We start from the raw sequence: 15,349 nt of genomic DNA, 5'->3' as shown, positions 1-15,349 counted from the left end.
AGGGCAGCACGGTGGCTCAGTGGTTCGCACTGGTTCCTTGCAGCGCTGGGGTCCTAGTATCAAATCTGACCAAGGAGAACATCTGCCTGGAGTTTGTATGTTCTCCCCGTGTTTGTGAGGGTTTCCTCAAGGTACTCCAGTTTCCTCCCACACTCCAGACATACTGAGAGGGACCTTAGATTGTGAGCTCCACTGGGGACAGCGTGATGCTGATGTCTGTAAAGCGCTGTGCAATAAGTGCATAAAATAAATGTATCCCCATAATGAACTTTACTGGTGGGACCTAGGCACCCCAGGCACCCACTGGTTATAAAGTTGCACTTGGGCATCAGCCGATAGCACAGCCTGAGGAGCAAGTGCAGTGGGATAAAGAGCAAGTGCCCTGTTTGGGGCTGACTGTCCTGATATCAGGATACTGGAAACTTTTTGCCCAGTTATGTGAGGAGATCTCCTTGTCAGGCTGCTTGCTGTAGAGGAGGGAGGCTACATGAGCCGTAAGGAGGAGGCTCCAGAGAGGCAACCCCACCCAGCCCTCTGCCTGCTACTACCCTTCTCAGAGCCTCCAGACAGCCTGCCCTTCAAGGGTTAATCCAGGGGCGGGGAAGCCGAGGAGGAGAGGACGGGGCGAAAGGTTGGTCCAGGGACTTTGCTACGTGTCTCCCTCTCCTTTTATACCTCTGTGCTCAGCTCCTGGAGCACACTCTTCTCCTGCAGACCTGCTCCTGGCTCCTTCTTCTCCTGCAGTCACATCAGCCCAGCTCCTGCCATCATGTCCAAGACGGTAGGGAACTTTCTGAGCTCTTCTTCTGGATACCCAGCTCCTCCTCGATCTGGAGTCAGGAACTCTCTCTTCTTTAGACTTGTGTCACACACTTTACTTTGCTCTAGAATTACATTCCTTTGTCTAGGTACAATGCTGAGCAGTGATTGACAGATCAGTATGCTCCAAAGAGGTTCTGCAGCAGCTTTTTCCTAGGTGATAATATTAAAGAGTGTTTACATCTCAAATGATAAAAAGTGCTATAAATGGAGTCAGTGGTTGCTTAGTGATGGTGTTCAGGAAAGCTGGGTGACAACCCACATGACCGGTGTAGATGGTGGTCACTCAGCTCTCCAGACTTCCTGTCTGCTCATGCCGTCCGCCGTTCCCTGTCCTCTCTGCATAAACAGATTTGCCATTCTGGATTCTAGGAAAGCTGAGTCGATCCTATGGGTGTCATGATGTGGGTGGCAAAGCGGCTTTTTGGGTTTGTAGAAGTAACATTTGAACGTTTTTAAAAAAATTTTTTTTTTCAGTTTTGTGGTCCTTGAGGAAACTAGGGAGCAGCTAGACCAGGGGTCAGCAATCTCCGGCACTCCAGCCGTTGTGAGACTCCCAGCACGCTCCATTCACTTCTATGAGAGTTCCAAGAATAGCCAAGCAAATGTCCATGATGGGAGTCGTAGTTTGACCACAACTGGAGTGCCGGAGGTTGCTGATCCCAGGGCTAGATGTACACAGACAGTAGCGGTCCACTAACCGCAGTAAGTGAGACATATATTGTAATAATATTGGGCCCATATCATAATATTAATACAAACCCAAAGAGACGACCGGTTCTTTCATTTCTTTTGTGATTCTTTCTACAGCCCCATTCACACGACCGTATCCGGATGCAGTTCCTGTGCTGTCCACATTTTATTTGGGGACCCATTGTTTTTCAAGGGTCTGTAGTCTGCGTTTGCGGACATTGTCTATTATTTTGCGGAACGACATACGGATGCAGAAGACACACAGATGATCCATGTGCGTTCCGCAAGAAGATAGAACATGCCCGCGTATAAAGTCAATGGGTCAGCAAAAAATGCGGATGCAGCACGGACCGCATCCAGATTAGAGTTCATTCACACGACCGTATGTATTTTACGGTCCGCAAAATGCGAATCCGCAAAATACGGATGACGTCCATGTTGCGTCAGTTTTTTTTGCGGATCCATTCTAACAATACCTATCCTTGTCGGAAAAATGGACAAGAATAGGAAATGTTCTATCTTTCTTGCGGGGCTACAGAACGTACCTATGGATGCGGACAGCTTACTGAGTGCTGTCCGCATTTTTGGCGGACCCATTGAAATGGATGGGTCCACATCCTATCCACCAAAAATGCGGATCGGATGCAGACCAAAAGTACGGCCGTGTGAATGGGGTCTTATGCAGATGTGCGATTTGCAGATGCAAAGCGTGGTGTACATGGGGCCTAAAGTTGAGTTGGAGAGGCCAGGCTACATAGGCTAGAGCTAGATGATGATGTGGGTACGCCGCACAAGCCATCGCCCTATGGTTGCGATCCTTGTGGCTCAATACGTCCTCTACTCTGCGACCAGAAAAAGTTGCAGATGACTGTAACGTCCGTGTCCTTTACCATCTCCCTCCATACAAGACATGGCAGTTTCCTCTAGTTGTATCATGTCGCCAGCAATTGTTTGCTATAGATATTCAATTTTAGATCTGATGACCACAGGGATGTCAGATGCTAGTGGACATGGGGATATGGATCCTATCGGTTGAGTTTTTTTGTTTCCTTCAGTGGCCGCACAGATGTCACTCCTCTCCTCTGCTTCATTGAAACTACATATAATAGGACTATAATCAAATGATCTTTCAGCCGTCAGCTACCCTATAGGCCGTTATCACCATGATTTGCTTGTATATGCACAATCGTAGCAATATTGGCCTGTGTAAATAAAGAAGATGAATGAAAAACCTATCCTTAGCATTGCCTATTGCATAGATAACATAGAGCAAGCGACAGGGAAGCTCCTTGCTTGGGGAGTAGTTTCATCACTGTGGGTTACAAGGATCATCCTGTTGGAAATGTTTTTAAAGGGAACCTGTCACCGGAATTTTGTGTATAGAGCTGAGGACATGGACTGCTAGATGGCCGCTATCACATCCGCAATACCCAGTCCCCATAGCTCTGTGTGCTTTTATTGCATAAAAAAAACTATTTGATACAAATGCAAATTAACCTGAGATGAGTCAGGGACAGGACTCATCTCAGGGACAGGACTCATCTCAGGTTAATTTGTATATGTATCAAATCGTTTTTTTTACGCAATAAAAGCACACAGAGCTATGGGGACTGGGTATTGCGGATGTGCTAGCGGCCATCTAACAATCCATGTCCTCAGCTCTATACACAAAATCCCGGTGACAGGTTCCCGTTAAAGAGGTTTTCCTGGATTTTATTACTGATGGCCTATACTTAGGATAGGCCATCAATATCTGAATGGCAGGAGTCTGACGCCCCTCACTCTTGCCGATCAGTTGTTTCAGAGTAGCTCCGGAATTTAGCGCTAGAACAACACAGCTCCATTGTGTAGTAGACGGGCCTGGCTACTGCAGCACTGATACCATTAAAGTGAATGGGAGCAGTGCTGCGGTAATAGATGGAGCTGTGCCGTTGCGGCAGCCGAGCTACTGTGAAACAGCTGATTGGTGGGGGTGAGGGTATCAGTCGCACATCTGTCAGATATTAATGGTCTATCCTGAGGACAGGCCATCAATATTATATTCCTGGAAAACCTCTTAAGGGTAGGTTCACATTTGCGTTAAATGAATCCGGCAGGGAACAGCGTTCACCAGATCCGGCCTGGCCAGATACTGCCATTTACTGCTGGATCCCAATGACTATAATGGCATCTGGCCACTTTCTGGTGAAATGCCGGCTTTCGAGGCTCTGTTTGCCTCATATTTAGAGCCTATGTTTGGTGTATTCTCCAATAGAAGCTCCCGGCAAATATACCAAATGGAACGATAAGGCTCCTTTCACCTGACAAAGGCCTTCTGGCCTCTGTTGGGCCGGTTTATCTTGGCATACATATATTTCTTTGCAGTATGGAATAGCCTAGTAGACTATATTATTCCATACAAAGGTATGTTTTTTATAGTGGGAGTGGGAGCCTATGAATGGCATGACTTTACAGTGGGGTAGATCTCTGCCTTCTGTTGTAGGTATACATTGGAAGATCTTCCCAACATTTGCCTCCATCCTAGGCTCTAAACTAGATGAGAACAAAACCTAAGGTCCTCACTGATCGTTCATTAGTATGGCGAAATATCACAGCATGTAGACCAGGCTCGGCCTGGACCACCGGGGAGGCAGGGGATTCCTCGGTAGGCCCCCAGTCTCCTGCGCCCGGAGATAAGACGGAGCAGTAATTATTTCTCTTTCTCAGGAGAGATTATTATTGTAGCCTCTTACTGGTGCAAATTGTGCAGGAGGCCCCGCAGTATCTTCTAAACTTCCCGGCTGGTGGCAGTAAAGGAGGAGAGAACATGTCTGGCCATCCTCATGCCCTCCCTGCTATCAGAAAACTGGCTGCTAGAGAGAAGGACTCCTCTGCGGTGCTGGGCTGATTTCTCAGGTGTGTGACAGTAGTGAGCTGTAGGAGACTGTAAGGGGGAAATAGGGGATTTGTTTATAGCAGACTCAGATCTGTGTATGTGTGCTGCCCTCTGCAGAGTTCAGAGTGGCATTGGGGGGACTCTGCCCTAGGTCCCCCCTCCAATGCCTCTGCTTTAGGTGCAGCCCCATAAGCGCCCCAGCTCCAGATGCCCCCACTATAAATGCACCCCTAATATTGCCTCTTCTCCATTTGCCCCCTAATACCCCTGCAGCTGCTCAAGGATCACCACTATTACGCTGCCTCAGGCGACCCTAATGCCTCTGCTTTAGGTGCACCCCCATAAATGCCCCAGCTCCAGATGCCCCCACTCTAAATGCACCACTAATATTGCCTCTTCTCCAGTTACCCCTGCTCCAGGATCCCCACTATTACCCTGCCTCAGGTGACCCTAATGCCTCTGTTTTAGTTCTGACCCTCCGTTTGTACCATTTGCTCATGTTTGCATTTCTTTTATTTAAAGGGAACCTGTCACCGGTATATTTTGTGTATAGAGCTGAGGACATGTGTTGCTAGATGGCCGCTAGCACATCCGCAATACCCAGTCCCCATAGCTCTGTGTGCTTTTATTGTGTAAAAAAACCCGATTTGATACATATGCAAATTAACCTGAGATGAGTCCTGTCCCTGACTCATCTCACGTACAGGACTCATCTCAGGTTAATTTGCATATATTAAAATTAATTAATATGGCGATATCGCTTTTTCCTAATAACCGCGGTATTTTGTGACGTCATAGAAGCGGTCATGTGCGCTGACCGCTTCCAAATCTGCGTCCGCGGCTGCCCGCCCCAGCATGATTCCGTACCAATTGCTGCCCGCAGCAGCTACCCCGGCTCCTCCACGCAGGCTCCCATAATGCAGTCTCCACCCACCGACGTCTGACGTCGGAATCAGATGACAGGCGAGGCAGCGCAGGACAGGACAGGAGCACCACCAACGCTTCTGCTTACAGCCTGCAATACACCCTCTAGTAGTAAAAATTCTTAATATCGTTATCGTTGGAATATTTTGGATATCGCCCAACCCTAGGTCTGACTGCAGGGACCCCCATGATCAAGAGAACGTGGTCTTAAGACCCTTGTGTACATAGATTGGCGGTAATGTAATTGAATGTCTCAGGACCCTTTTTTTCATGATCAGTGGGTGTTCCAGCAGTCAGACCCCAGCAATCTGGTATTTATCACCTATCCTGTAGATAGGCAATAGGTCATTATGGTAGGACAAATCTTTTAAATATACTGTAGATTATGTGCAATTTGAGGAGGTTAATATTTGGTAAATTTCATGCCAGACATTTATGCTTAAAGGAGTTCAAGGGTTTGTCTCACTTCAGTAAATGGCATTTATCATGCAGTTAATACAAGGCACTTACTAATGTATTGTGATACTCCATATTGCCTCCTTTCCATCACATTATACACAGCACGTATCCGTGGTTATTACCACTGTGTAATCCAGCAGTGGTGGCCGTGCTTACATACTATAGGGAAAGGCTAGAAGTGCGCATGGGCCAACACCTTTACCTATAGTGTGCAAGCACGGCCACCGCTGCTGGATTGCAGAGTGGTCAAAACCATGGATATGAGCTGTGTATAATGTGATGGAAAAGAGGCAATATGGAGAATCAGAATATATTAGTAAGTGCCTTGTTTTAACTTTCTCTACATGATAAATGCCAATTGCTGATGTGAGACAACCCCTTTAAGTGTGCTACACTTAATAGGATTAGGCAAAAATGTCTTGGTGTGTGCATTGCGTGTTTCCTATGTGTGATTGGTGTGCGCTATATATGTTCTATGTATCAGTGGTGTATGTGCAGTATGTGACATATGCGTCAGTGGCATGTGAGCCACGTATAAGTGTATTGTGTGCCACATGTGTCCAATGAGTGATTGGTGTCCGCTGCATGTGTCTTGTTTCTGACTGACTTAAGTGCAGGATATCCATATATGTGTCAATTCTGCTACATGTATGTTTGTGCAGTTTGCTGTGAATGTCGGCCATCACACTTCATCTGTAATATTTCTGTTATCACTGTAAGTGCTCATGAACACGACCGTTGGATGTTTTGCAGTCCGCAAATTGCGGATCCACAAAACATGGATACCATGTGTGCATTCCACATTAGGCGGAACAGAACAGCCGGCCGCTAATAGATCAGTCCTATCCTTGTCTGTAATGTGGACAATAATAGGACATGTTCTATCATTTTGCACCACGGCCATGCGGACATACAGACACGGAATGCACATGGAGTCATTTTTTTTTTTGGAAGCCCCATTGAAGTGAAGTGAACGATACAGACATGGAAAAAAAGTACGTTTGTGTGCAGCAGCCCTAAGGTGGGCCCCCAGAATCAGTACCCCAGTCCGACACCGCTGTGGTCAGTTGTAGAATGGTGGGACTTCTGTATACTTTCTGTAGACCAGCTTGTTTGGTCAGTATCTGCATTCTTGATTTGCATGGAATCCACGAGGAACAGGAATGATAATGTTTGTCAGCCTGCAGGGAGGGAAGCCATGTGGGCTCTGTACAAACTGGCCACTCAGGAAAATGATTGGCAGACTTTCGAGTTTTGTGAGGCGTCATCTAAAGGCATAACTGACGACATTGCTATGTAGCTTGAGGGACATTTCCAACTTGAGGTTTCTAACCCCCAACAAAACCATCCTATACCTTTTCCAATTTGGTGTAGATTTAAAAAAATAAATAAATAGTGCAAAGGCGAAGTAGAGGAGTCGTCCGTTAACAACCAAACCAGTTGTGGCTGTCAGGACGATGAAGAATGACAATATGTAATTGGGCACCATCAGCAACGTTTACAATTTTCCTTTGGGTTAGCTTTGATATAGCTCCTCTGTGTCTGTAGGCCACATAAGTGAAGCGGCATGGCAGTACTAATAAATCCCTGCTTTACCACTGCTTTTGTATATCCTATAGCCGCGGCGATCAGCCATTGTCATTGGCTGGTGTTGGGTTAAGGTAGTATTTCACGCCAGCTAATTAAATGAATGGCCCGACATGTACTGGCGTGGTCTGCCAGAATGAGGGTCATCATTTCTCAGCAGCTCTCCTCTGTGGTCCATACAGGGGGCAATCAGGGGACACCACTCTATGACATCCATATGTCAGACTGCACCTTTAATCAGCCCATTAGGTCATGGAGATGACATACCTGATATTCTTGAAATACAATAAACTGATTGAAGGTAATGATCACTATGAATAAATGCCACTTTGGTTGGGCAAGTCATAAATGAGTGATCTGTGTGTCAGCAGAATACAGGTTGCCATTTGCAGTAGCCAGTATTCAGCCTATATTCTGACTATATCAAGGAATCGCTATCTATGCAGTTTAAGAAAACTTCCTCAAGCGATACAGTAATATAATTTAGCTGAAGATAACGGGACATATTTACTAATGGGACTGCACCTAGACCTTGTAATAGGAGCTATTTATGAAGTATATGTGCCACAAAGAATAATCCACTGTCTCCATGTTTTCTGAGAGTACAATATTGAGTACCTATCCTCAGGATAGGTCAACAATATCTGGTCTGACACCCCTGAGCGCCACGGCCTCTTCACAGCGTATCGAGCGCAGCGCCTTACATTGTATAGTGGCCGTGTTTGGTATTGCAGCCCAAGCTTATTCAGATTGAATGGGACTGAGCTGCACATAGATAAACAATGTGACCAATGAATTTGACCTCACGGGGCTAGGAAGAGACTGCAGCACTTACCAGAGCGCTGACCGGTGGGGTTGCCAGGAGTGGGACACCCACCAATCAGATAGCGATGGCTAATATGATGCTTCCGGAAAACATACACCCAAATTTTGGCACAAAAGTAAGTCAATCAACAGGTGGTATTACGTTAAACAATAGTGTCTGGCCAAGCGTTAACATCAAGAGCCGCCGTGATAAATTTGGTTCATCTTTAGACGGCAAATATGGAGCTATGTCCACATAGTAACATAGTTTATAAGGCAGAAAAAAGACATTTGTCCATCCAGTTCGGCCTGTTATCCTGCAGGTTGATCCAGAGGAAGGCAAAAAAAAAACTGCAATTTTCCCCACTTAAGAGGAAAAAAAATTATTTCCCGACTCCAATCAGGCAATCAGAATAACTCCCTGGATCAATGACCCCTCTCTAGTAGCTATAGCCTGTAATATTATTACGCTCCAGAAATACATCCAGGCCCCTCTTGAATTCCTTTATTGTACTCACCATCACCCCCTCCTCAGGCAGAGAGTTCCATAGTCTCACTGCTCTTACCGTAATGAATCCTCTTCTATGTTTGTGTACAAACCTTCTTTCCTCCAGACGCAGAGGATGTCCCCTCGTCACAGTCACAGTCCTGGGGATAAATAGATGATGGGAGAGATCTCTGTACTGACCCCTGATATATTTATACATAGTAATTAGATCTCCCCTCAGTTGTCTTTTTTCTAAAGTGAATAACCCTAATTTTGATAATCTTTCAGGGTACTGTAGTTGCCCCATTCCAGTTATTACTTTAGTTGCCCTCCTCTGAACCCTCTCCAGCTCTGCTATGTCTGCCTTGTTCACAGGAGCCCAGAACTGTACACAGTACTCCATGTGTGGTCTGACTAGTGATTTGTAAAGTGGTAGGACTATGTTCTTATCACTGGCATCTATGCCCCTTTTCATGCAACCCATTATCTTATTGGCCTTGGCAGCAGCTGCCTGACACTGGTTTTTGCAGCTTAGTTTGCTGTCTACTAAAATTTCTAGGTCCTTTTCCATGTCAGTGTTACCCAGTGTTTTACCATTTAGTATGTACGGGTGACTTGCATTGTTCCTTCCCATGTGCCTAACCTTACATTTGTCAGTGTTAAACCTCAGCACGGCCCCATTTACATGGCTCTATACCTAGGGCAATGATCATGTACAAACCCTGATCATTGCCAGCTCTGTTAGCTGCATTTACATGCAGTAAATGGCAATCGATCATTCATCCCCATACAGATTCACCGATTGTCGGCAGCACACAGGGAAATGGTCTGGCCACCGATTATTCTTTGTGCCGCAGAAATGACAGATCACGAGACAGAGAGGAATTTTGCTCGTTTGTTGGGTGATCAGAAGAGCGCTTACATGGGGTAATTATTGGGAATTCGCACAAACGTTCATTTCTGATAATTGTCCCAATAATCTGCCACATTTTAGATTTTAGAATTTGTAACTCTGCCCCATTATTTTATGCAATCAACCGTCTGAAGTGTCATTCAGTAAGAGAACTAGACAGGAAGTCTGCTGAGTGCAAGACCTTATGTTGTCTACACCATCCCATGCAATGCAGAAGTCTTCAGTACTGAGAAGTTCTTGAAATGTTCACAACACTGGTATTTAACGGTGGATTTACACTGCTTGATTATCTGGCGGATTATCAGGGATGAACTTTCATATGAACGCTCTTTCGCGATAATCTGCTCGTGTAAGGGCTGTATTACATTAAGAGATTTTGCAGACGATTGTTGGGAAGGAAGCATTCCATCCCTGCAATCGCCTGCTCGTTAGTGAAGGAGAGCGCTGCTATTGCATGTAGCGATCTCCTCCACAGTATGGGGAGGAGCGATCGCTAGTCCTCATAGTGACTTGTTTGACCGTAATTAGACAATAATGATTTTTAAGCTTCCTAAAAAATCTGGATTGCCCAATAAACGAGCTCAGGTAATCGGCGGCGGTATTACACTGCTAGATCACCCTACGAACGCCCATTAGCAATGATCTGGCTGACAATCGGCCAGTGTATAAACAGGCCTAAAGGTGCTGGAAGTCACCTGATGAATGCGCTCGTTCACCAGGTGACGCAATCTTCCGTGTGGACACCTAAATCATCATTTCTGGGCAGCAAATCAAGCTGTGTAAATAGCAATCTGCTGCCCAGAATCTGTGTGAGGAGGAGCGACAACATTCCCATACAGTGGAGGAGATCACTGCATGTAAAAGCTTCCTTCTTGCTCCTTCGGGCCGTCTAAACCTGCCTTTAGGTTTAGTACTTCTTTTATATGTCTTATACGGTTACTGGTAGAAAAAGTAGTCGTTGTTCAATACAAGATGCAGAAGTCCAGGAACGTCCAGCACATCTGTTCTCAAATGAATCCAAGCTTTCTTCTGTACATGAAGGCTTATGACCGAGGATTCATTTTACTAGTTTTCCCAAATGTTAAGATTCATGTGTAAATTAGCATATTTTAAGGAACTACATGATTGTTAATTTCATGTCCTGATCTTCGGACGTGCTCCCCGTATAAGTAATCTCATATTGAGATCACAGGAAGTTTGAAATTCCAAATCTGTCAGGAAAATCATTAATTCTATCTAAAGCTGCCTGTACTCATTAGACTTCATGCACACAACCGTATCCGTCTTTCGGTCTGGACACCACAGATCCACGAAATATGGACACCTTCCATGTGCTTTCTGCATTTTTCTCTTTCTCGTCAATAGAAATCACTATATTTGTCTGCAATGCGGACCAGAATAGGACATGTTCTATCATTAGCAAAATGGACATAAGAATGCGGATCCATAGAAATAAATGAAATGGGACTGTGTGCAATCCTCAAAGTACGAATTAGACACGAATTCAAAATATAGTTGTGTGCACAAGGATTTAGATGGCTGTTGACCGAACACTCATCCAGCCGTCAACTTGCTATACTTGCCGGATTGAACGAGTGTTTATGTGTTTTCAGTGTGGAAAGCAGAATAAGGCTACTTTCACACTCACGTTTGGTGCGGATCCGTCATGGACTGATCCGTTCAGATAATACAACCGTCTGCATCCGTTCAGAACAGATCCATTTGTATTATCTGTAACATAGCCAAGACGGATCCGTCTTGAACACCATTAAAGTCAATGGAGGACGGATCCGTTTTCTATTGTGCCAGATTGTGTCATAGAAAACGGATCCGTCCCCATTGACTTACATTGTGTGCCAGGACGGATCCGTTTGGCTCAGTTTCATCAGACGGACACCATAACGCTGCAAGCAGTGTTTTGGTGTCCGCCTCCAGAGTGGAACGGAGACTGAACTGATGCATTCTGAGCGGATCCTTTTCCATTCAGAATACAAACTGATCCGTTTTGGACCGCTTGTGAGAGCCCTGAACGGATCTCACAAACAGAAAGCCAAAACGCGAGTGTGAAAGTAGACTAATCCGCTCCCAAACACTTCCCGCAGTTAGGGTACTTTCACACTTGCGGCAGGACGGATCCGACATGCTGTTCACCATGTCGGATCCGTCCTGCGGCTATTTCGCCGTGCCGCCCGACCGCCGCTCTGTCCCCATTGACTATAATGGGGACGGGGCGGAGCTCTGGCACAGCACGGCGGTGCACGGCGAAAGGCCGCCAGACTAAAATTACTGCATGTCAGGTTTTTTAGTCCGGCGGCTTTCGCCGTGCTGGGCCGGAGCTCCGCCCCCGTCCCCATTATAGTCAATGGGGACGGAGCGGCGGTCGGCGGCACGGCGAAATAGCCGCAGGACGGATGCGACATGGTGAACAGCATGTCGGATCCGTCCTGCCGCAAGTGTGAAGTAGCCTTACATAGGATTTGACATGTTGATATCCAGTTTGCCAGTCCTTCTTTTCCTTTTGAGAAGAATTCGGACTTCCCCATACGCATCAAAACTGACAGGCTCAAGTGACTTTCATCTAATGTATATGGCAGGGATCAACAACTTCCCGCACTCCAGCTGTTGTGAAACGACAACTCCCAGCATGCACATTTGTCCGCCTGTTCTGGGTACTCCCGTATAAGTGAACAGAACATGCTGGGAGTTGTAGTTTCACGACAGCTGAAGTGCCGCAGGTTGCCGACCCCTGAGGAGCAGCGGACAGTCTGTATTCTGCAGACAGAGAACCTCCTACTTGTACAGGAAGTGATCAGGGAAATGAGAGTGTAATATTATAAAACACTTCTATGGAATTTTCCATTGGCAAAGTTATTTAGCAAATCAATCCAAAAAGGAAAACCCATGCTTGATATTACAGGTCACATTTCACCAGACAAAGCCATTGGCGTCATGTGGGGTGGGTGAGTTCTGCTTTTGAGTACACTATGCGCTTGTTTAAATATGTATTTTTACTGCTTGTTATTGGCACTGTCCTATAATACGCAGTTATTGTATTTGCCCTATGGTGGTGATATTCGCTTAGCACAGTATATAATGCAGTACTGTGCCCCTGATGTTGCAGACCTATATAAAGCTTCATATTAATCAGTAAATGCTAGACAGAAGCTTCCTTTTCTCTCCGAAAGAGGTTCTGCAGCAGCTGAATGTTATATAGTAGGGGTACATCATGCGGTTATATGTGGTTGTTTCCCAATAAATAAAATATACCGCGGTGAGCCTATGCGTTAGAGGAATTGTCCAGGTTAGGAAAGTCTGGGTCAGTTCTAACCTCGGTCCAGATGCTGAGGAACAAGCGTAAGCCGTACATCATGATCTCAGTGGAGAATGTGTGTCATATAGGGAGCTGCGTATCACTTATTTATTCACACTTTCCTACTATATTTGTCTTGTCTGGTCTAGCTGTAAATCATAATAATATGAGGGACATTTGTGCTAAATAGCCCTCTAATTATGACTAGTGGTGGACAGCTTCTGACTAGCTGAGACTCTCCAGTCAGTGGGCACCTATGGTCTAGTAGGCTTAGGGACACCCAGTTATCTTATCTGTAGGTTGGTTCCCTAGAAGGGGTCAGTCTAACTTTTATGATGGCTACTCACATAATAATTCTAGAAACTACGGCCTTGATTTGTAGTCTAAATAGTCTTGTGAGATATCAAACCAACACCAGTGGGTTTGGAAAACAAGACTGGATTGATAATTTCTTGCTAAACGTTCTCTGTGCCAGTGTGATGATTCACCCCCCCGTCTGGGTCTGCGTAGGTGATCACAATAACATATATTATATATAGAGTCAGGGCATGTTGGGAGTTGTGGAGATGCACAGACGGAGTATGAACGCGCAGTGGTAGACTCATGGATATGGCCTTGTTCTACAATCTACATTCATGCAACCTGAATACTCTACTGTAGACAGCAAGTTGATAATATGTGTTCAAACAGTAACTGAGTGGCTTTAGGATTGATGTGGTTCTTTTTTTTTTTATGTAAAACCTGTTACGTCAAGGGTCATGGCCTTCACTTGTAACAGTTGATAAGAGAAGATGGGTCACTGGTGCATCACGGTTTGGTTTCAGAAGTTCAAGGCTGTTCCCTTATGATGCCCAAATATCGTATTTTCGGCTTGCTTGTTACGCCTAGCATATTTGACATGGCTAAACACGTTTGTTGTGTCAACGTAGAGAAGAACTGCTCGACATCATCAGCGCTTCTTATCATCACCAGCTAGCCCAGAAGATCAAAATCATCCTCTTTTATTCCCAAAAATGTAGCACAAATGGAATCTTTTGTCTACATAAATAAAACCATCGACACAACCTGAATAAACCAGCCCAAGATTACACTGAGGAACCCTAATCTGTTGTCCATAATGACAGCACATCATGGAAGTCATCACAGTGGGAGTCATGTTGTCCACAGTGTCTTCACTTCCTTGAAGTGCAGTTGGCCACCATGGCTAGGTGATATGTCATTAGTATGGATGAGACACCATCAGATAAGTAGCACATAGGCAGTGATAATAGGCACTGTAACACAGCGGGACATATGTACTAACACTGCGTCATGCCAATGTGCCATTATAACGAAGGTTTGACATATTCTTCAAGACCGCATATATTGATTGAAGAATAGAACGCTGCTATTGACCTACATCAGGGTAACACCTGGATTTGTTCACCATCATCACTTTCTGTGGTAAAAAATGAAGAAGATTTTTTTTTTTATGCACTTATATAGCGCTACTATATTCCGCATCACTTTACAGACCTTACCATCAAGCTGTCCCCAATGGAGCTCACAATATAAGGGTCTTTGGAGTGAGGAAGGAAACCGGAGAACCCGGATTATTATATTAGTCAGCTACATGCACTGCGACTTGACTGTCAAACCCACATGTTAACATACTGTATTTATTGCAACCTATAGGTTTCACAACACATAGGCATTAGCAAATGGTGGGCCCTGCAGTGACTAGATGAACATTAAAGGGGTTGTCCCACGAAAAAATATTCTGCAGTTGTCAAACCAGCATTGGGATCTAAGTACTTTTTTAATTGCCACTGAGTTATTCAATACAATCTACTGTATCTGTATGGCACCCCCTGCTGCTTGTTCTTTTTCTTATTCTCTGTCCATCTCACTGAGGTGGACGCACATGCTCAGTGCCATCCTTCAACTACCTCCTGAGCTGTGATGAGGAGAGAGCTGCAGCAGAAATGACATACCTCCTGAGCTGCCAGCTTGATATAAATCTAGCAGAACAATTGGAGCAATGAATGTGGAAATCTCTGGATCCATGTGAGGTACAGGGCTGGTTCTAGCTTTGTTAGAAAGAGACTGTCATGTACTATATGATGTATGATTTTTATATTTTGCATAAATCATTGTATAACCCCTTTAAATACTTTTCATCTACCATTCTTGGGTGTGTGCTATTAGCAGGAATAGGTTCAGTACCCTTAAAGGGGTTGTCTCATCTTAGACATTAGGGGGAATATCGCTAGGATATGCCCCCATTGTCTTATAGGTGCGGGTCCCACCGCTGTGATGAGACAACCCCTTTTAGACGATGAACCCAGTTTCCAAACCAATACACTCGGCTAAAACAGCAACGGCAGTTTCTTAGTGAACAAAAATCTTGAAGTTGTGATGTAGCTCATAGGCTTCTGATTACTCTTCCATGTGGATCTTTATAGACGCGTCTTGACATCCACCATTTTCTCTCAGTGA

The 15,349-nt window shown here is 45.2% G+C and overlaps 1 protein-coding gene across 2 annotated transcripts in view; it reads left to right on the top strand.

The window, feature by feature from the left end:
• Positions 1-602: 602 nt before the first annotated feature.
• Positions 603-15,349, top strand: part of PAPSS2 (3'-phosphoadenosine 5'-phosphosulfate synthase 2) — a 103,141-nt gene continuing 88,394 nt past the window's right edge. The window contains exon 1 of one of the 2 annotated variants that reach the window (XM_040437387.1): positions 603-781. In XM_040437387.1, the coding sequence (XP_040293321.1) occupies positions 770-781 (12 nt within the window). In that variant the 5' untranslated portion in view covers positions 603-769. The remainder of the gene's footprint in view (positions 782-15,349) is intronic. The other variant, XM_040437386.1, reaches the window with a different exon arrangement.

Source organism: Bufo bufo, chromosome 6 (assembly GCF_905171765.1).
Source record: "Bufo bufo chromosome 6, aBufBuf1.1, whole genome shotgun sequence".
In the NCBI taxonomy this organism is placed as follows: Eukaryota; Metazoa; Chordata; class Amphibia; order Anura; family Bufonidae; genus Bufo; species Bufo bufo.
The sequence above is the reverse complement of the archived record's forward strand: the minus strand, read 5'-3'. Positions and strand labels throughout refer to the sequence as shown.